The sequence below is a fragment of the Oryza sativa genome, chromosome 1, assembly GCF_034140825.1.
Source record: "Oryza sativa Japonica Group chromosome 1, ASM3414082v1".
NCBI classification, from domain to species: domain Eukaryota; kingdom Viridiplantae; phylum Streptophyta; class Magnoliopsida; order Poales; family Poaceae; genus Oryza; species Oryza sativa.
In genome coordinates, this window is record NC_089035.1 from 10797224 (window position 1) to 10820792 (window position 23569).

Here is a 23569-nt window from a genome sequence, read left to right on the forward strand (position 1 = left end):
ACAGAAGATCCACTCGGGGAATCACGTTTCACCAGGCATGACAAGATAAAGATCATGGTGTCACAGTGTGTAATGGAATGCATGCGTCTTGCATCTCCAGGGTGGAACATGGACATACTTAATTGGGACTTTGAGACAGTTGAAAATATACCAGAGCAGCAGAACGGGTGAGTGACTCCTAAAACAAACGAAATACAACCAACCCAAAGCTTGTACTGACACTACTTTCTCAAAAACATACAGGGATGACTGTGGCTTTTACGTATTCAACTTTATGGTGAACTACGATGGTCGTCGTCTTCTGAACCCTATTACAGAGGTACATAATGCTTTCATATCCGCACACACCGCACTCCACCATAAATATGTCCTCATAAAGCTATAAAGAAAATACTCTAACTTTCGCAGGACCCGTACTACCTCCGGAGGCAATTTTTGATCCACCTTTTGACTCTGCGTGATAACGAGGCAATACTACCAGAATATGTGGTGGACCGTCTTCGACAAATTAAAGACAATTAGTTTAGCAATTTTCTACTTCTAGCTTTACCAGAACATTTTCATGTAATTTTCGAAATACACTTCTGTCCTATCTTGACAGAATCATGAAAACATTGCTATGCATGGACAAAGTATCGTCTGGGTTACAATGACAGTTGCACGAACTGTGCTATGGAAATTATTCACTATGCCAAACAATAACAGTATGTCATTTACTTCCATTTATCATTTTCAACGGGAGGATTCAATATATGCGGTGACTCTGCGTAAATTATGTCATTGACTCTGCGTGATAACGAGTCAATTGCTATCGATCATTATGTCCATTTCAGTGAACGGGAGGATTCAATACATTGCACAGCTAATTTCTATCTCCATACCTAAAAAAAACAACTCATATCCACACCAAATCACACTCCTTTTGCAAACAATGATCGTCATAAATACCAGTATACTATATCTCTTTCTCTCTTTATAGAGAAAGCACCATCATCCAAATGAAACTAATTACAGCAGACATCCATTTTTAACCGGTGCAAATACACTACCCAAAAAAGACACAATTTACTACTAGAAGCATACTATACTTAAGGTCGAATATACTGACCAATCCACAGGTTACATAATCTTAATAAATTGCTCATAGGATGAAAAAACACACGCCTCTCAAAAATTTGTTCACGTACTTAAAACAAAACAACTTCTAACAATCAGAGGAGTCCCAACTAAACTACAGGGAACCATATTCTAAAGTTTTCTCTTGTACGTAGATGTCCGGCCGCAAGTCCGCGAATTATGACCAGCTTCGTGGCATGTGTGGCAAAATCTACGAGGAAAGGGCACTTCATCCTCATGATCAATGACTTGGTTTTCTTCTTCAACGGACTCACACTCATTGGTTGTGTTCTTCTTCTCAATCCCTACTTCTTTTCTTCTTTTCAGGCTGGCAACCTCACCACCCGATTTATACCTATTCACCTTAGGTCTTCCTCTGCTTCTCTTTTTCAACGGTGGAAGTATATCAGCAGTCAAATTTCCACCCTCGTCCTCACTTGGCACGTCATACTCACTGTCCTCATCACCTCCACCAACATCTTCATTTCCATCTTCAGTCAATACAGTAGACCTTGATTTATGCCTAGCTGCTCGCTTCGGAGCTTCTCTACTATTGTCACCATCATCCAAAGATAACTGATTTTTCATGTCCTCCAAAAGCTTATTCATGACTCTCATTGCCATCTTAAATGTCTGCACATCTTTGTTAGCAATCTTAGCCACCTCCACAGTCTTCCTATTCAGCATTACATGTCTGTAACTCCTCGATTGTGAAGCATCGACATCATCTTTGTACCCATGTAGATGAGGTGGTATAGTATCCCGAGCATCCTTCGTCCATCTTTTCAGTATATACCTCTCTGGAATTCTTGACAAACCATACTGAACAAGTACCTAAAGGGACAAACCAATGCATTACTTCAAAAAGCCAAACACTACCGAACATATAGTACGACCCAATGAAAATAAATGTTTAGACAGTAGAAGAAACAAATACCCTTAAGATGTGGCTGCACAGAATCCCCTTATGCTCAAACATCTTGCAAACGCATGAAAATTCCTCTCTTTCCAAATCACAAGACACCTGATATTCCTTCCTAAGGAATGATTCTTGCGAGTTCATCCGTACAACTTGCACGGTGCTTTCGTCCTCCCCAGGTTTCACCATGTAAGATAGACTATCGGTTAACTCCTCAGAGAACAATTGGAAAACAGCCCTAGTATATACTTGGGATGCGTGAATCTCTATCGGTGACCTTGTTTTAATTTCAACCTTGTCCTGCACCAAGCGACACCAAATGTTGATTACACATATCCATAAAAAGAGGTCAACAAACCTATCACAGTGGATACTTACATTACTGGTTTGGAATTCCTCCGAGTCCTCTTTTTGCAGCTTCTCATTGAAAAACCGGTCGTACCTCTTAACAAAGCCATTCATAGAGCTAGAGGGTGACACAAACATCTTAAACACATGGTTTGCAGACTCACTTCTCTGTGTAGTAGTCATCCCAGCAAAGAACCTATGGGAAAAATATACAAATGCCCATTTACGCCTTATGTCCCATATGTGACGCAAGTAAACACTTTTTTCCAGATTATAATCTCTAATCAGTTTGTGCCAAGCCGCAACAAACTCCTCCTCTGTTAGTGTCTGCGTAAGAACCTTATGAAATGCTTTCTTGAATGTATGACGCTTGGAGTATATGTTCCCCATAAATTCCTTTGCTTTCTTCAGTACATGCCACTTGCACACACGATGGATTGTATTGGGAAATACTGTTCTAATGGCAGCTGCCATGGAAGGACAATTGTCTGCAAAATTAAGGACAATAATAAGCATCCAATGAATAACCCATCATATACTTAAAATAAGTAAAGTATAACGAATTCATTCCAAATTATAAATTCGGCCAAATACTCACATACCTGTTAATATTCCAATAGGAACCTTCCCATTCATGCACTCTTTGAATGTATTGAATAACCATGTAAATGATTCTTCAGTCTCTTCTCTAAGCAGGGCACAACCAAAGAAGGTGCTCTGAAAGTGATTGTTTACACCAACAAATGGTGCAAAGGGCATATTATACTTGTTTGTTTTGTAGGTAGTATCAAATGTGATGACATCACCAAAATGCTCAAAGTTCAATCTGGACACAGCATGAGACCAAAATATGTTCTTCACACGGCAAGCCTCGTCAACTTGTATACTATAAAAGAAATTCTTGCTCCTTTTTTGCAAATCCTTCAAGACATCAAGTGTTTTTTGCATGTCATCGCTGCTCTCATCCCGCCTAATTGCATAAGCTAGCCTATCCATAGCTTTTCTCGTGAATGGAACCATGGAAGGTCCGCCATGCATCCCAGACAACATACCATACATATTTGTAAGACTCATACTACTGTCTACCATCTCTTCAATAATACCACGAGTCCCCTCATCTATTTGATTGTGCGACTGATAATTCTTAGTAACTCCTACACTTTTTTTCATAGGATGGTTGTGCGCAGAAACAACCTTTGTTACTGACCAGCCACTACCAGCTCTAGACCTATTTATCTTCATCATTGCTGGGCACCCAATTCGAACGGAAGGCTTCTTGGTTTTTGGGTTCCTCCCCTGCATAAAAGATTTTGAAATTAACACATAGTACGTCAAGTCTTTATTTAGGTAAATTTCTGCTACTAAGATATTGTTACATAATGTATGTACCTGGTGAGAACAACATATTTGCCGCATTGTTCTCTGATTTTTAGTATTCTTGCGATCTTTGTCCAGTCGTATCCCAAATCCTTTACTAACAGCATAAACATTATAAAAATTATAGGCATCCCTCTCAGTCTTAAATCTTTGTCCCAGCATCGGAGTAAGAATTTGAGGATCAGCATACTCAGGAGGTATGACAGCACTGCTATCAACATTATCTACCACCATTCTGAAAAGAAAATGTACAATCAGTTTTCAGAAAATACCACCAATATCCTGGCTCAAAAAAAATCGTAAAAATCCGTAACATGCTGATACAAACCTTTCCATCGGTATCCCAGCTCCTTCTTTTTCATATGGGTTTCCTTCTGTCCAATCCAGTGAAGGGACCAAATTTCTGTATTGGAGACACTATATTTAAAAATAGCATATACTACTACTAACTGAAAATGTAGTTTACAAAAAACAACCTAATTTATAATCAGTACTTACTGCAAATTTAAAAAAAATATATGTTGTACTACTAACAAAAAAATATGGGGAGCTTTGTTCTGAACTTTGTTAGATGATTGTATATACTCATTTTTTAAAATGGAGGGGTTCTTTCTGATTTATGTTGAATGATAGTATGTACTGAATTTTTCTATGGGTTACGTACTGAATTTCTCTAGACGATAGCATATACTGCATTTTCCACATGTATACTAAATCTTTCCATAGTGATTCGTAGTATGAACTTTGATACGCACCAGTATTTACTGAATTTTTCACATATATACTAAATTTTTCTATGGGAGGCTATGTACTGAACTTTGTTATACGACAGCATATAGTATGTTCTGAATTTTCTGTGCAACATACTGAACTCCTATGCAATATAGCACATACTGAACTTTTCTATGTGATACATACTGAACTTTCCTAGAAGATAGCATATACTGAACTTTCTCATGTGACACATACTGAACATTTCTATGTAGTATATACTGCTTTAAAGTGAATGCTCAGCTGACACCTAGCCATGCACATACCTTGTCTCTGGAATTCCATGCCCTGAATCATGTGAGCCAACCCGCGACGGCACGTCCTCCTCCATTGCTACACGGCTTCATAACACAATCAAGATGTGTCAGTATCTGGCTACCATTTACAGAGTTTTAAATTCACGGAAGCTACGATCCAACCTTGACTGACCACCATCCGGTTGTGAATCATGGACAGATTGACTAATACCATCTACTATGTCCATGGTAGGGTTGCGCTCGTCCATAAGAATTTCCCTGAATTGATGATTTAGAATCGCTCAAGTTCACACGGCGAAATTCAAAGAAAAAAAACCAGCGGCACATACTGAAATAAATCACTGAAACAGAACAACATACCTTGATCCATCCGTACCATCAGAAGGTCTGTGGTTCTTCACTTGTTTATCCATCCTAAATCAGCACCGCCGCGCGGCGGCGTATCCTCGAGCTGGACTACGGAGGTCCAAACCAAGTTCCTGCAGCCCTGAACAAATGAAGCAGTATGTGGTTTGATGATTTAAATACCATTCCTCACCGCCCACTACCTGCGTACAGACCGATTCTTCAGGGATTAGTTATACACGAGCAGTCAATTAATTCAATTTTTAAAACAAAATGCCATCCACGATCCACTAATGGGTAGATACCGCACGTCCCCTTCACTGCTAACCCGTTATCAGGTACAAATCTCAAAGGTAATCAACGGTATGAGGGTAGGGAGTATGTACTCCCGGGAGTACATAATAGCCTTCCTATATATATATATATATATATATATATATATATATATATATATATATATATATATATATATATATATATATATATATATATATATATATATATATATATATATATATATATATATATATATATATATATATATATATATATATATATATATATATATATATATATATATATATATATATTATGTCACTTGCCTGGGCGAATTCCTTCGAGGGCTAGCTCTACCACTCCGGCTTGAGGGACGACTCCGACAACGTCTTTTCTACAAGATACAAAAAGATGTATAAGGATAAACGCGAAGTAACATATATTGCATTTGACGTTCATGTTTCGTTCACGATATCGTTCACGTTCGCGTTCTCGTTAAGGTCACGTTTCATTCACCTACGTTTGTTCGTTCACGTTCATTAACCTGCCTATAATTGCATTTCACGTTCACGTTCGTTGGCTCGTTCATGTTCGTCCGACAACGTTCTCGTTCACGTTCATTCACCTTGTTCTCGTTCACATTCGTTCTCTCGTTCTCATTCACGTTCGTTGGCTCGTTCACGTTCGTTCGCTCGTTCTTGTTCACGTTCATTCACCTTGTTCTCGTTCACGTTCGTTCGCTCGTTCTCATTCACGTTCGTTGGCTCGTTCACGTTCATTCGCTCGTTCTCGTTCACATTCATTCACCTTGTTCTCGTTCACGTTCGTTCGCTCGTTCACGTTCTCGGTGTGGCGGCAGCGGAGCGGCGGCGGGGCGGGGCGGCGGCGGCGTGGCGCCGCGCGCGGCATCGGCGTGGCGCGGCGGCGGCGTGCGGCGTCGTGGCGTCTCGTGGCGCGGCGTCGTCGTGGCGCGGCGTCGTGTCGTGACGAGGTCAGCGTCGGCGTCTGAAACTCGGCGGCTGGCGGCAACCGAGAGAGAGAGAGAGATCGAGATCGGAGAGAGAGATCGAGAGGGAGGCGGCGTGCGGCGGCTCTCACCCCAGAGATGCGGCGATGGCGGAGGAGGCGGCGACGACGACGAGCGCGAGACGACGGCGAGATATGGCGGCGGCGTCGGCGCGGGGATGCCCTAGGCAGTGGCGGTGAAGGAGAAGCCGAGAGAGATCGATCGGGCAAAAACTTCTAAGTGTTGGTGGAGAAGACGAGGGCGCGCATCGGGAATATATATAGCCCTAGATCTTTAGTCCCGGTTGATGAGAACAACCGGGAGTAAAGATATCTTTACTCCCGGTTGTTGAGAACAACCGGGACTAAAGAAAAGATCTTTACTCCCGGTTGTTCAAATATATCTTTACTCCCGGTTGTTCTCATCAACCGGGACTAAAGATATTTTCCCGCTATTTTCAAATTCTTTTTAAACCCGGTTAGGGTTAAGAACCGAGACTACTGATAAGCGCACTAAATATTATTATCCATTACATATGTGTTTCTAAAATAGAAGATAATGCATTACAATTATTTAAAGTACAAAGATTAATGACAATTACTTCGAAAAATTATTGTTGTCTGTAATAAATTAAGTGGATAAAACGTAATAAGCAAATATATGATTTAAAATTATTAAAAATTCTAATAATCATATATACTTAGCATATGAATGATATTATTAAATTGGTAAAAACTCTAATTAACATATGTATATACATACGGTATGATTTAAAATTAATAAAAATTGTAATCATCATATATACTTAGCATAGCAATTATATTAAATTAAATTGTGAAAAACTCTAATTAACATATGTAAATGCCACATGCATGATTTAAAAATTTTAAAAATTCGAATAGTCATATATAATTAGCATATGAATGATAGTAAATTAAATTGTGAAAAACTCTAATTAACATATGTAAATGCCACATGCATGATTTGAAACTTTAAAAAATTCTCTAGTCAATTATAATTAGCATATGAATGATAGTAAATTAAATGTTAAAAACTCTAATTAACATATGAAATTGCCACCTGCGTGATTTAAAACTTTTAAAAATTGTAAGTATCGCATATAACTAGCATATACATGATTTAAACTTGTTAAAACCTCTAATAATCATGCGTAATTAACATATGCCATACATCAATTGATTTATATGGATAATCAATACATCCAAAATAGTTTACATCGTGTACACAATAATTACGGCACGTACTTTCTCCTCACTATTGTTCCCTCCTTGTGATCGCTGCGTGAGTAAGGGGTGTCTTCATTTGATAGGAGGATGCTAGGGTCAATCGTCACCGTGAAAGGGGGTTGCCCATCCAACTGATCGTAATCCTCGTCAGTCTTGTCCTCAACTCCGACGATTTTTCTTTTGCCTGGGAGAACCACTTGACGCTTAGGCTCATCAGGCCCTCTGCCCTTCTTTCCTTTGCTAGACATGTCCTTCACGAAAAAGACTTGCGTTACATCATTGGCAAGGACAAAAGGTTCGTCCGAGTATCGAACCTTGTTAAGGTCAACAGTTGTCATCCCACTGTCATCAATCATTACGCCTCCACCAGTCAACCTAACCCATTGGCACCGGAACAGAGGAACCTTGAGAGGACCATAGTCAAGTTCCCATATGTCCTCGATGGCACCGTAATACGTGGCAGTTGTTCCATCGTGTTTGGCCTGTTGGGAGCAAACCCCAAATTACGGGATAAGCAGTCCGGTCTTTTAATTAGAAAAACTAATCGGATCCACCGAGCCAAACCCGTTATGATGAGGGAGGGAGTACATATCTGATCGATCAGATGAACGGTGGATGGGAGAGGGAGTACGTACTCCCTAGGAGTATAGAACCATTTTCCTATATATATATATATATATATATATATGATTGTTATATTTGTAATGCAATTAAGATTATTATATTTGTAATTAGACTTAGTATATAATTATTGACTAGCTAGGGTCCTATAATATACGTCACCTAGACTTAGCATATATATCACTATTTGAGTTTTAGTATAAGATTATTAGATTTGTAATTAGACTTAGCATGTAAGATTGTGTAGGGTTCTAATATACGATAGTTACACTTAGCATACATGGCTATTTTTGTCTTAGCATATAAGATTATTTGAGTTTTAATATAAGATTATTATATTTGTAATTAGACTTAGTATATAATTATTGACTAGCTAGGGTCCTATAATATACGTCACCTAGACTTAGCATATATCACTATTTGAGTTTTAGTATAAGATTATTAGATTTGTAATTAGACTTAGCATGTAAGATTGTGTAGGGTTCTAATATACGATAGTTACACTTAGCATACATGGCTATTTTTGTCTTAGCATATAAGATTATTTGAGTTTTAATATAAGATTATTATATTTGTAATTAGACTTAGTATATAATAATTGACTAGCTAGGGTCCTATAATATACGTCACCTAGACTTAGCATATATCATCACTATTTGAGTTTTAGTATAAGATTATTAGATTTGTAATTAGACTTAGCATGTAAGATTGTGTAGGGTTCTAATATATGACAGTTACACTTAGCATACATGACTATTTTAGTCTTAGCATATAAGATTATTTGAGTTTTAATATAAGATTATTATATTTGTAATTAGACTTAGTATATAATTATTGACTAGCTAGGGTCCTATAATATACGTCACCTAGTCTTAGCATATATCATCACTATTTGAGTTTTAGTATAAGATTATTAGATTTGTAATTAGACTTAGCTTCTAAGATTGTGTAGGGTTCTAATATACGACAGTTACACTTAGCATACATGACTGTTCGTTTAGTCTTAGCATATAAGATTATTTGAGTTTTAATATAAGATTGTTAAAACATAAATGTCTCATGACTTAGCAGATGTTTCCTGTATGAACAGATGGCTGATCGCGATGAGGAACAGATATTGTACGATTCAATCGTGGAGGGAAGCAGCCAGTACTGGAACGAAGAAGAGGGGAACGAGGATCCAAACCAGTATTTGAACGAGGAAGGGAACGTGGAGAGGGATGCGGAGGGGAACCAGGAGGGGCACGTGGAAAGGGATGTGGAGGGGAACCAGGAGGAGGAGGCTAGTGGAAGTCAACCCTCCGTTGGACAGAAGAGGGCACGCGGGCAACGAGGTGCCGCGAAGAAGCTTGAGGGTCGGCACATCATAACGGAAGTGGAAGAAGATGGACGACCTAGTGCCCCGGCAGAAGCCGCCAAGAACTATGTACGTCACAGCGGTTGGGTTGTGCGGGATAACTTGCCTGTCAGTACGGTGTACTGGCGAAGAACAAGGGCACGCGGAGATCATGAGAGCTTTGTCCCAGATTCGGAGAAAGAGATGCTGTGGACCACAATGCTCGAGACATTCACCCTTCCCGCGGGTACAGAGGACAAAGTGAAAAGGTGGACTCTGAAGAAAATGGTAGAACAGTTTCAGAGCTTCAAGGGAGAGTTGTACAAGAAATATATCCTGAAGGGGCAGACACCGAACTTCGACACATTCCCAAAGCTAAGGGATCACTGGGACGAGTTCGTTGCATATAAGACAGGTGAACAAGGGCAGGCGATGATGGAAAGAAACAAAGAAAATGCCGCCAAGAAGAAGTACCATCACCACTTGGGGTCAGGCGGCTATAGCGTCTCGATGCCGAAGTGGGAGGAGATGGAGGCTAGCTTGCTTGAGAGGGGTATCGAACCGGCCACCGCTAATTGGCCGGAACGATCGAAGTTCTGGTACTATGCTCACGGTGGAACGCTCAACCCAGCTGATGGCTCACTGGTCTTCGGCGATCAGATATGAGAGGCTGCGCGTCGACTAACAGACGCAGTGGAAGCCTCTTCTCATGGCACGTTCCGACCGGATAGAGAGAGGGACGAGCTGCTCGCCCTGCAGACTCCAGAGCATCCAGGACGAACACGAGGGAAAGGGGTGATTCCTTGGAAGATTGGGTTCAAGGAGGACATCCACACGTACAGGAGTCGGATGAGGAGCAAGAGAGATACCGAGGCGAAGATTGCAGATTTTGAGTTTAGAGTATCGAGCTACGAGCTCAGCATGCAAGAGGAGGTGGCAAGGAAGGTTGATGAACGCATGGCCGCACATCGGTCCAATGATCCCCAGCCGACCATTCCTCCTGCAATGGTGAGCCCGTGTAACACCCTGAAAATTTGACCAATAAAAACAAAACTCTAAAAATACGGGCCTTCGAAAACTTTTAAATTAATTGCATCATGCTGATCTTATTCGTCTATTTTATTTGGATTTGATTTCGAAGTTCATTAATCGTGAATAAAGAATAACTAATTAGGAATAAACCCTAAAAAAATTAATTGGGCTAAATAAATAATTGGAATACAATTTAAAATAAAGGTTGAGGTGAGGATAGAAATGAATAAAATATTATCGCGATCATATTTGTATCAAGTAAATCTAAATACGACGGAATGAGAATTAACTCTAATTAAAATCAAGTAAATTATATAAAAATAAAATATGGGTACAATTAATCTAGAGTGGATCCATTGGTTGGGATAATACACATATTGAGTAAACTTCATTTATGCAAAAATTAGAATTTATAGGGCTATATTTAAATAGAAAATGGGCTAAAATCGGGATAAATAGGAAAAGTCACTGTTCATTACGGCATAGGTGTTCGATGTGGTCTCCTAGCCCTTCCCCCTCCTCTCTCACCACGGCGCCCTAGCCGGCCTTGCGCCCCGCGCCACCGCCGCCCGTCGCGTCGCCGTCCGACGCCGTCGCCGTCCGACGCCGTCGCCGTCGCCATCGCCGCCTGCCGCCGCGCGCCGTCACCATCACCGCTGCCGCGCCCCGCGCCCCTGCCCCGCTGCGCACCCGTCCCATCGCCGCGCGCCAAGCCCCGCGCTGTCCCGTCGCCGCGTCGCCGTCCCATCGCCGCTACTACGCCGTCGCCGTCGCCCGTCCCACTGCCGCGCCGCGCATGCCGCCGACGCCTTGAGCCCCGCCCCGCGCCACGCGCCCATCCCGTGCCGCCGCGCCGCCCGTCGCGTCCCGCCCCGAGCCGCGCGCCACCGCTGTCGCCATCCATCGCCGTCGACGTCCCATCGTCTCGCGCCCCACGCGCCGCGCGCCGTCCGCCCCTCCCCCGCGCCCTATAAACCCCCCCTCCCCGGTCGCCCTTCCATCCCACACCACCCCCCTCCTTCCCCTCCTTTTTCCCCCTTCCCCTCCACCGCGCTGCGCCGCCGCCTTCGTACCGCCGCGCCGTGCGCCGTCGTCGCACCGCCCTCGCGCCGCCGCACCGCCGCCTTCGTGCCGCCACGCCGTGCGCCGTCGTCGTGCCGCCGTCGCTGCCGCCGTCGTCGGTAAGCCACCGCCTCTTCCCCTTGCTCGGTCGCCGTCGCCAGAGAGCCGAGAGAGAGAGGAGGGAGAAGAAGCCGGGAGGGAGAGAAAAAGAAAAGAAAGGGAGGAGAGAAAGAGAAAAGAAAACGTGGGAGAGAAAAGAGAAAAGGAAAGAAAAGAAAAGAGAAAAACAAAGAAAAGAAAAGAGAAAAAAAGAAAGAAAAGAAAAGAGAAAAAGGGAAATAGAATAGGGAGGTTAATAGTTTATAAAATTTAAAATAATTAGAATTTAATTATAGATTAATTATAGTCGTAGAATTGCAAAATTTAATATAAATTATAGATTATTCTTGGTAATTTCTAAAGGAAATCAATTCGCGGTAGTAATTTAGATGTAATTAATAACTAAACAATTAGATGAATTCTTATAGATTATTATAGATTATTTTTGGGTAATCTATGTAAGTAATCAATTCACGGTAGAAATTCGGATTTAATTACTAGGGATTTTAGCCATGTATTATATTTAATCATTTAGTCATAGACTAAATTAAATCGTATAATATTGTAAGATAATTCTAGGATTTCGTCCGATATTTAGCTCGCGATAGAAATTTCTAACCTATTGTAAGATAATTAGGAATTAACCCTGCAATTAGATTTGGTTAAAGAAATAAATAAATTATAATTTAAAATAAAGATTAGGTGGGATAGAAATAAATAAAATATTATCGCGACCATATTTGGATCAATTAAATTTAAATACGATGGAATAAGAATTAACCCTAAATAAAACTCAAATAAATTACATAAAAATAAAATAAGAGTAATATTAATCTAGGGTGAATTCATTAGTTGAGATAATACACATATTGAGTAAACTTCATTTATGCAAGATTTAGAAATTATAAAATCAAATTCATATAGGAAATATAAACTAAAATCCATCGCGTCGCCCGTCCCGTCGCCGCTCGTCCGTCGCCGTCGCGTCGCTCGTCCGTCGCCGTCGTCGCTCGTCCGCGCGCCGCACGCCGCCGCCCGTCGCGTCCCGCCCCGAGCCCCGTGCCGCGTGCCCCCACCCCGAGCCCCGCGCCGCCGTCGCGTCTCCCCCTCCCCTTATCTCTTTCCCTTCCCCTATATAAGCCCCACTATTCCCCCTCTTCTCCTCCATCTCCACCCCCTCCCCTCTGCCCACTCCTCCACGCCGCCGAGCAGCCGTCTCCACGCCGCCACGCCGTCGCTCGAAGCCGCCGCGCCGCGCCTTGCGCCAACACCGCCACCGTCGCTGTCGCCGCCGTTGCCGACGCCGCCGTCGGTAAGCCGCCGCCCACCCCCCCTCGCGCCCATCGTCGTCGCCGCCCGGGAGAGCAAGAAGCCGAGAGAGAGAGGGAGAAAGGAGCCGGGAGGGAGAGAAGAGAGGAAAAAAAAAAGAAGAAAGAGAGGAGAAAGGGAGAGAGAAAAGAAAAAGAAAGGAAAAGAGAGGGAGAAAGAAAAGAGAAAAAGGAAAAATTTAAGAGATTTAGAATATTTAAAAAAAATATTAGAATTTGATTATAGGATTAATGAGAATATCGTTGGATGAACTCCTACTATTTAAATACCTAAAGTACTAGGATTTGATTATAGAATTAATTATTTACGAATTAAACAATTAGATGAATCTTTATAGATTGTTATAGATTATTTTTAGTAATATCAATAGGAGATCAGTTCGCGGTAATAATTTAGATGTAATTAAGTAAAAATAGGAATTATCATAAATTATTATAGATTATTTTTGGGTAATCCCTATAAGTAATCAATTAACGGTAGAAATTCGGATTTAATTACTAGGGATTTTAGCCGTATATTATATTTAATCATTTAGTCATAGACTAAATTAAATTGTATAGCATTTCTAGGATTTCGTCCAATATTTAGCTCGTGGTAGAAATTTATAACCTATTATATACAATGCTCGGGGAGACTAAATTATTGACAACGAAATAATTATACCCGCAAAATAGTTTAAATCGAAATTGGGTTTGCCGTAGTTCGCAGATAGTAAAGTTAATAAAAAGGAATCAACTTTCGCATTCGACTTTCATTTGGATTTATTTGGATTTTTATTTGAATTCTAACCGAATTCAAATCAATTTTTGCACGTAACTATAGAGCCCGAGGGAGTTGCGGATCCAAGTGAAGGCCAAGACCCGCAAGACTTTGAGCAAGGCAAGTCATCACTATTCCTTGAACATGTTGATCCTAATTGCAAAATTGTTTTGTTTACAAATAAAATTGCATACAATGATGAACATCCTACTTGTGATTATGCCATGCCTTGATTATTGCTAACCCTTAAATCTTTGTAACCATGTTTACGTATGAGTCCCTAGTCAACTATGACAATTGCTTAGAAATGCTATTCTAGAATCATGCATACTCATATTTATCAAATGCTATATGCTTGGGGCAATTACCTTTGGGAAGGTAATTGAGATGCGGCATGTGGAGACATAAGCGCCACATTGCCATTATGTTGATGACATGATTTGTGAAAGGAGAAATAAAATTAAACAATTGTTTTCGACTGGGGCGGACGGAGGATTTGGGTGGTATCTGGGAAAGGCTAGTACCGTCCCCGGTCAATTAAGGACCGAGCCATGAAGTTAAGCATGAAACGACCCCCGTACAACCGTACTTCTCGAATGGGTATAGACCTAGCGGATTAGATAGCCGAGCGGAGGCAGTATCCCTGCATAGATGGTTCACCTCTGAGTGAGGCAGGTGCGCTACGTTGGGACAGCCGTTGAGGTAGGGCCGAGAGGCGTGCCCTACATCGGTGTCGCCATTGGTAGGACTGCCATGAGTGTGTGAGAGAGAGAGAACTTAACTTGAACCATAATTTAATATGTGTGTGAGACTTCTCTTTCCCGGGAGCGCCAGAACTCCTCTCACTGCTAGAAACATGGACGCCTAGAGTGCATGAGGATTTAAGTTCATGGAGCGGGTACTGCCAATGCGAGGTTATCGAAAAGCTTTGCCGTGACGCGTCTCATGTGTTGGGCCGAGGCTCATGTGTTGGGCAGTCGCGGAGTGCGGGTAAAGTGTACATCCACTGCAGTGTGAGTAAACCAAATCTATTCGAATAGCCATGCTCGCGGTTATTGAGCACCGGGACATGTATTATACTTGGCTAGACTCTAAATTCTTTAACTTGTGTGGGATGGGATATTGCATGATGATTTTTATGCTGACGGAGCCACTTCCTGAGAGGCGGGAATGTGGACGTCCTCAGAAAACCATAACGATTCAATGGCGGGAAGCTATCCTTGGGATCACAATGGATGGTGGACAGAACCGTCATTGTTTAATATGAACACTGGTATTAAAACTTGATCAATCTATGCTAGGTCTTAGGCTTGTGAAAAGAATTACAAAATTTGCTTTGCGCAAAAGAACCATAGCCATCCTTTGAATTCCTCTGTCATGTGCATCATTGCTGTGGTGGCTTGCTGAGTACGGTTGGTACTCATCCTTGCAAATATAAAATTTATCAGAAGCGGAAGATGAAGCCTCGGAGGATCCCTATGCCTACTATCAGGAGGGAGATGAAGACGAAGGCGTCCAGTAGGTCTTAGTACGGTCGTTGCCTGTGGCAATGGCATGCCGCTGCCTGAATTCCGTTGCCTTATCTATTTCTGCTTTTGGATGTATTCCGGACCGCTCGGTCCGATGATTTAAGACTATGCCTGCGGGCCTATAATGTAATAATTCGTATTAGACACTCGTGTATGTGCACTTGGTATTCCAGCTATGAATCCGTGTGTACCAAACTACTTGATCCAGGGAAATGGTACTGTTTACACGATTGACTCCTGTTATAAAAACGGGGGTCTACAGAGCTGGTATCAGAACCATACGACTGTAGGAAAAGACCAAAAGGCGCCCCACCCCTTTTCTAAGTTGGCCAAGGGAGAAATTCCCATTTAGCAATACTTTCAAAAATAAAAACTCTATGTTTACAAAACTCGGTACACTTTTCATCTTACTCTTAACTATTTCCTTTACAAAACAAGTTTTACTCTCAACTGACCTTGGGTTTTTCTTAAAATTAGATGGCAGATTCGGATTCACCCGCTACCTGGAAGTTGAGCTTACCTCAATCAGAGGGGTATGTCATTGAGCTGCATCGGATGTTGAGGCGTCTGCGATACCCTGGGTTCCCGTCATACCGAGTGAGACAGTGTGGCTCAATTTGGGAGGCTCGGGTCGAGATTCATCCCCGAGTCCCTTCCGAGTTGGACTACAGCTTCCAGAACGTCACCACCGAGACCTGCCAGAGACCGCGATGCAGGATGCCGCCCGGGAGGCCTTCCTCCGACTCAGCTCTATCCACCGAGCTGAGTTAGTGAGTACCGAGTTTGCTCATCACCCGTTCCGGGAGGAGGGCAACTCAGTTTGCACAGTTCAAGACACGCCCTGCTGCTACAACCCGATGGTGACTCGGTTGTCACGATGGGCTGAGGCAGTAGATGACTACTACGAGGAGGCTCTGTTGGAGATTGACGACCACCAGAGACGTGTGGGAGAGTTAGAGACTGAGGTGACCGACCTCACAGCACAGCAGCTTCAGTTGGAGGAGGAGCACCAGGCTTGGGGCAGTGAGATAGACTCACTGAAGGCACAGCTCCAGGTCCACGGCGATCAGTTCCAGCAGTTATCCGACCAGTACAACGATCGCCGCGGGATGATGGATACTCTTGAGGAGCAGCTGAGAGAGAGTCAGGAGCACGTCAGCCAGCTGGAGGAGCAGCTTCGAGTAGCCAAGATCAGCACTACAGGGGCTTCTACTTCCACAGCAGTAGGCCGTGACCGCTACTTCTTCCTCACCCCGCCGTACCCACCGGCGTTCCACGCTCTTCTGGGAGAGGCTAGTATGCTAGCTACCGAGTCAGCGCCCTACCTAGTGGACCCTACAGCGGCACAGCCACCTGTTCCGGAGTTGGTGCACACTCCACTGATCCCTACACCTTCTCCGCAGCTGGGTTCCGGTTTGGAGACTCCGATCCAGATAGACTCCGAGACAGAGGGGACCGACACCGAGCCTGAGATCGAGCCAGACATCACTGATCCTTCAGAGGATGAGACCCCTGTTCCCCGCATCACCTTCCTTGGAGGACCTCGCACCCTCAGCACTGCTCGCAAGAGCACACGACCCCCGGGCAAGAGGCCCAAGCCAGATCCAGAGGCCACTACCTCTGAGCCGTGGGGACTACGGTTTGCGCGAGCCAGCGACCACCCTCTACCTGCCCCGAGATCCTGCGGATGGCTGGAGGACTAGACTGACGGACTCCTTGCAGCTCCGATCTCGTATCAGATGGTTTTTGGATAGTATGCGAGACACCCCCCTCCCTTACCTAGATTGACGAGTAGTTTGATGATTGGTTTGATGTATCGTTTGGATGAACCTTATTTGGACTGTGTATGTATGCAGTCAATTGCATCATGATTTATGTACCATTTGTGAAACTCTGTGATGTTATTTATGATATCTATTGTTGTTGTGTTGTAAATGAGTTTATTCCACCATGCTTGCGAAACAAAGTTCATATCGACACAACTCCCTTAATGGGATAAAGCCATAGGAGCTAGTTAGAAAATTAGGATACTTACTCCATCAACCTACACAGATGGCAAGCCGACGTCGGGCAACAACCAGCAATGACGAAACTCAGACACCCGACTTAAACACTCTGGCCGGAATTATGGCCACCCAAACTCAACTTCTGCAAGCTATCGCGAACAACCAAGGCAACCGCGGAGGGTCAAGCTTTGGAGAGTTTATGAGGACCAAGCCACCCACATTCGCCACAGCTGAAGAACCTATGGATGCTGAAGATTGGTTAAGGATCATTGAGAAGAAGCTAACTCTTGTTCGAGTACGTGAGGCCGATAAAGTGATCTTTGCGGCAAACCAATTGGAAGGACCAGCCGGAGATTGGTGGGACACGTACAAAGAAGCCCGAGAAGAAGATGCTGGAGAACCAAACTGGGAGGAATTTACCACAGCCTTCCGTGACAACTTTGTGCCTGCCGCGGTGATGCGGATGAAGAAGAATGAGTTCAGGAGACTACGGCAAGGGAATACCACAGTACAAGAGTACCTGAACCGTTTCACTCAGCTGGCGCGCTACGCAACTAGAGATCTTGCCGACGAGGAGGAAAAGATCGACAAATTCATTGAAGGCTTGAATGATGAGTTACGCGGGCCCATGATTGGACAAGACCACGATAGTTTCCAGAGTTTAATCAATAAGGTCGTTAGGTTGGAGAACGACCGGAAGGTCGTGGAGCACAATCGTAAAAGGAGGCTTGCCATGAACCGCACGCCTCAGACCGCACCCCAGCGTCCTAAAGGGACAACCTCCTCGGCATGGAGACCAACAGTGGTGACAACCAGTCGACCTGCCGCCTCTAGCAATTTCCACAGGCCGGTTACCATTCAGAACCGCGCTCCTGCACCAAATCAGGCCGCCACTGGATCAGTAAGGCCAGGAAGCTGTTTCAACTGTGGAGAGTATGGGCATTTCGCCAATAAATGTCCACATCCAAACAAGACACCCATTCGCACCGGAACTAATGCAACGGCTATTCACGGGACTGCTACCCCTGCTGCTGGACGAGGTCTATTCAGGACCCCGCAGACTAACAGGACCGCTACAGGATTTGGACGCGGGCAAGTGAACCACGTTCGAGCCGAAGAGGCCCAGGAAGACCAAGGCGTACTGATGGGTATGTTTTCACTCAACTCCACTCCAGTTAAAGTTCTCTTCGATTCAGGAGCATCGCATTCATTTATATCTTTGAAAGCAAGTCAACAACACAATTTAACCAGAGTTAAACTAAGACAACCAATGTTAGTACACTCACCTGGGGGTGAGATAGCAGTGGATACAGCTTGCATTAACGTACCCATCCGCCTTAGGGATGTGGTATTTCCCTCCAATCTTATGGTGCTAATACCCCAAACTCTTGATGTCATTTTGGGTATGGATTGGTTAGCAAAGCATAGAGGAGTAATTGACTGTAGACGTAGAGAAGTTACCCTGACCACACCCTGGGGATCGGATATGAGAGCAACCATGGATCAAGATCCTAGGCTAACCGAACGTGCCGGAGGTATATTTACCATGCTACCCCTAAAGGGAATGCCAGTAGTGCAACGATTTCCTGATGTGTTCCCAGAAGATTTACCTGGAATGCCACCAGATCGTGACATAGAGTTCATTATTGACCTGATACCCGGAACTGCCCCCATATCCAAGAGACCATATCGGATGCCGGTCAATGAGTTAGAAGAACTTAAAAAGCAAATCAGGGAGTTGCAAGAGAAGGGATTTGTACGCCCCAGTTCGTCACCTTGGGGAGCCCCAGTGTTGTTTGTTAAAAAGAAAGACGGTAGCATGAGAATGTGTGTAGACTACCGATCACTGAACGAAGTAACTATCAAAAATAAGTATCCACTACCACGGATTGATGACCTCTTCGACCAACTTGAGGGAGCTAAGGTGTTTTCAAAGATAGACCTTCGATCAGGATACCACCAACTGAAGATTAGGACCGAGGATATCCCCAAAACCGCGTTTTCAACACGCTATGGGTTGTATGAATTCACAGTAATGTCGTTTGGTCTAACCAATGCCCCAGCATACTTCATGAATCTTATGAACAAAGTATTCATGGATTACTTGGATAAGTTTGTGGTGGTATTCATTGATGACATTCTGATCTACTCCAAAGATGAGGAAGAACATGCGGAACACTTACGATTGGTTCTCCAGAAACTTCGGAAGCATAAGTTATATGCAAAATTCAGCAAGTGCGAGTTCTGGTTAAAAGAAGTCGCTTTTCTAGGCCACGTAATCTCGGCCGGTGGAGTAGCAGTGGATCCTGCTAAAGTGGAGGCTGTCACGGAATGGAAAGCACCCAAATCTGTGACTGAAATTTGGAGTTTTCTAGGCTTGGCTGGATACTACCGACGGTTCATTGAAGGGTTCTCTAAGATAGCCCGACCAATGACACAACTACTCAAGAAGGAAAAGAAGTTTGTGTGGTCAGAACAGTGTCAGGAAAGCTTTGAGCAGCTCAAGGAAAAGCTGACCTCAGCGCCTATTTTAGTTCTTCCCGACATCAGGAAAGACTTTGTTATATATTGTGATGCGTCAAGGCAAGGACTAGGAGGAGTACTGATGCAGGACGGAAAAGTGGTGGCCTATGCGTCGCGACAATTGCGACCACATGAGGAAAACTACCCTACCCATGACCTAGAACTCGCAGCTGTGGTTCATGCGCTAAAGATTTGGAGACATTATCTGATTGGAAACCATTGCGATATCTACACTGACCACAAGAGTCTAAAGTATATCTTCACCCAGTCAGATCTCAACTTGAGGCAAAGGCGATGGTTAGAATTAATCAAGGACTATGATTTAGAGGTTCACTATCACCCAGGCAAAGCAAACGTTGTGGCCGACGCTCTGAGTCGTAAGAGCCATTGCAATCATCTGAGAATGGAAGGGATGGTCCCTGAGCTTAGGGAGGAAATAGCTCAGCTGAACCTACATATAGTACCCCGTGGATAGATAAACACCCTGGACATTCAACCTCTTTTGAGAACCCAAATAGAAGAAGCCCAGAAGGACAACGAGGAAGTCCGAGAGGTGAAGGAACGCTTAGCTGCAGGACGTGCAAAGGAATTTTCAACCAACGAAAAAGATGTTCTATGGTATAAAAAGAGAATTTACGTACCCGAACAGGGTGGACTGAGGGGATTAATTTTAAAGGAAGCTCACGAATCGGCATATTCATTGCACCCCGGAAGTACGAAGATGTACCAAGATCTGAAGGAAGGATACTGGTGGCCCAACATGAAGAGAGATGTGGCCGAATACGTAGCACTCTGCGACGTATGCCAGAAGGTGAAGGCTGAACACCAGAGGCCGGCAGGTTTGTTGCAACCTCTCAGGATTCCCGAATGGAAATGGGATGAGATAGGTATGGATTTTATTGTTGGATTGCCCAAAACCGCAACAGGACATGATTCCATTTGGGTGATCGTGGATCGACTCACCAAGACGGCGAGATTCATTCCCGTTAAGACAAATTATAGCAGTGCTAAGCTAGCCGAGTTATACATGACCAGGATAGTATGTCTTCATTGTGTACCAAAGAAAATTATATCTGATCGGGGCACACAATTTACCTACCATTTCTGGGAGAAAGTCCATGAAGCCCTAGGAAGTTATCTCGCATTTAGCACAGCTTATCATCCACAGACAGATGGCCAGACGGAGAGAACCAACCAGGTCCTGGAAGACATGCTGAGGGCTTGTGCTCTGGATTTTAACAAGGATTGGGAGAGATGTTTGCCCTACGCCGAATTCTCCTACAACAACAGCTTTCAAGCAAGCCTAAAGATGTCACCCAACGAGGCATTGTTTGGTCGACGATGTCGTACCCCGCTAATGTGGTCCGAGACTGGAGAACGGGCGGTATTTGGACCTGACATTATTCAAGAGGCCGAAGAAAAGGTTCGCTTGATCCGCGACCGTCTAAAAATAGCACAATCACGACAAAAGAGTTACGCCGACACCCGAAGAAGAAACCTGGAATTTAAGGAGGGAGATTACGTTTATCTAAAGGTTTCTCCGATGAGGGGAACAAAAAGGTTTAAGGTCAAAGGAAAACTGGCACCAAGATATGTGGGACCATTCCAGATCATTGCCAGGCGAGGAGAAGTTGCATATCAGATACAGTTACCAGAGAATATCGCGGATGTACACCCAGTCTTCCATGTATCTCAGCTAAAGAAATGTTTACGAGTGCCAGAAGAGCAAGCTCCGCTGGAAGAAATTCACATTAGCAATGATCTCACATATCCAGAACACCCGATCCGGATATTGGATGAAGCCGAAAAGAGGACTAGGAGCAAAGTGTGGCATATGTACAAGGTACAATGGAGCAATCACACTGAGGATGAAGCCACCTGGGAAAGTGAAGAATTTTTGAGGACGGAATACCCGCACCTATTCGAAGACTGGTAAGAAATCTCGGGACGAGATTTATTTAAGGGGGGTAGGTTTGTAACACTCTGAAAATTCGACCGACAAAATCAAAACTCTAAAAATACAGATCTTCAAAAAAACTTTTTAAATAAATTGCATCATGCCAATTTTATTCGACGATTTTATTGGATTTTGATTTCGGAATTCATCGATCACAAATAGGGGAAAATTAATTAGGAATTAACCCTGCAATTAGATTTGGTTAAAGAAATAAATAAATTATAATTTAAAATAAAGATTAGGTGGGATAGAAATAAATAAAATATTATCGCGACCATATTTGGATCAATTAAATTTAAATACGATGGAATAAGAATTAACCCTAAATAAAACTCAAATAAATTACATAAAAATAAAATAAGAGTAATATTAATCTAGGGCAAATTCATTAGTTGAGATAATACACATATTGAGTAAACTTCATTTATGCAAGATTTAGAAATTATAAAATCAAATTCATATAGGAAATAAACTAAAATTGGGAAAAATAGGAAAAAGACACTATTCATTAGCCTCTAGGTGTTCGACGAGGCTCCCTAGCCCCTTCCCCTCCCCTGCCATGCGCGCCTCGCGCCCCGAGCCGTCGCCGTCGCCGCCTGCCGCCGTGCCGCTGTCGCCTGCCGCGCCGCGCGCCGCTCGGCCGTCGCCGTCGCGCCTCGCGCCTCGTCCCGCCGCGCGCCATCGCGTTGCCGCCCGCGTGTCGCCGTCGCCTGTCGCGTTGCCGCTGCCGCGCTGCTGCGCCTCGTGCCGCGCGCGCCCTCCTCGCGCCCCGCGCCGCCGCGCCGCGCGCCCGTCCTGTCCCGCTGCCGCGCCGCCGCTGTCTGCCGCACCGCGCGCCGCGCGCCGTCGCCCGTCGCGTCGCCCGTCCCGTCGCCGCTCGTCCGTCGCCGTCGCGCCTTGCGCCCCGCGCCGCTGCCGTCTGCCGCACCACGCGCCGCGCGCCGTCGCCCGTCGCGTCGCCCGTCCCGTCGCCGCTCGTCCGTCGCCGTCGCGTCGCTCGTCCGTCGCCGTCGTCGCTCGTCCGCGCGCCGCACGCCGCCGCCCGTCGCGTCCCGCCCCGAGCCCCGTGCCGCGTGCCCCCACCCCGAGCCCCGCGCCGCCGTCGCGTCTCCCCCTCCCCTTATCTCTTTCCCTTCCCCTATATAAGCCCCACTATTCCCCCTCTTCTCCTCCATCTCCACCCCCTCCCCTCTGCCCACTCCTCCACGCCGCCGCGCCGCCGTCTCCACGCCGCCACGCCGTCGCTCGAAGCCGCCGCGCCGCGCCTTGCGCCAACACCGCCACCGTCGCTGTCGCCGCCGTTGCCGACGCCGCCGTCGGTAAGCCGCCGCCCACCCCCCCTCGCGCCCATCGTCGTCGCCGCCCGGGAGAGCAAGAAGCCGAGAGAGAGAGGGAGAAAGGAGCCGGGAGGGAGAGAAGAGAGGAAAAAAAAAAGAAGAAAGAGAGGAGAAAGGGAGAGAGAAAAGAAAAGGAAAGGAAAAGAGAGGGAGAAAGAAAAGAGAAAAAGGAAAAATTTAAGAGATTTAGAATATTTAAAAAAAATATTAGAATTTGATTATAGGATTAATGAGAATATCATTGGATGAACTCCTACTATTTAAATACCTAAAGTGCTAGGATTTGATTATAGAATTAATTATTTACGAATTAAACA

General features: G+C 44.4%; 1 protein-coding gene, 1 long non-coding RNA gene and 1 other non-coding gene across 3 annotated transcripts; 1 reads left to right on the forward strand and 2 right to left on the reverse strand.

Annotated features, from left to right (window-relative positions):
* Positions 1-2060: 2060 nt before the first annotated feature.
* On the reverse strand, positions 2061-3341 carry LOC112939008 (uncharacterized). The gene is made up of 3 exons (XR_010738977.1): positions 2986-3341; positions 2414-2871; positions 2061-2335 (listed from the first exon to the last, which is right to left on the reverse strand). It is a non-coding gene; the product is annotated as an uncharacterized protein (transcript).
* Positions 3342-4088: 747 nt separating this feature from the next.
* On the reverse strand, positions 4089-5048 carry LOC136356782 (uncharacterized). The gene is made up of 3 exons (XR_010741754.1): positions 4951-5048; positions 4798-4872; positions 4089-4163 (listed from the first exon to the last, which is right to left on the reverse strand). It is a non-coding gene; the product is annotated as an uncharacterized lncRNA (long non-coding RNA).
* A 12508-nt stretch (positions 5049-17556) lies between these two features.
* Positions 17557-18871, forward strand: LOC136355192 (uncharacterized). Its single transcript, XM_066307508.1, has 2 exons — positions 17557-18336; positions 18854-18871. Exons 1-2 carry the CDS (start codon positions 17557-17559, stop codon positions 18869-18871), a joined length of 798 nt encoding a protein of 265 aa, XP_066163605.1.
* The last annotated feature ends 4698 nt before the right edge of the window (positions 18872-23569 follow it).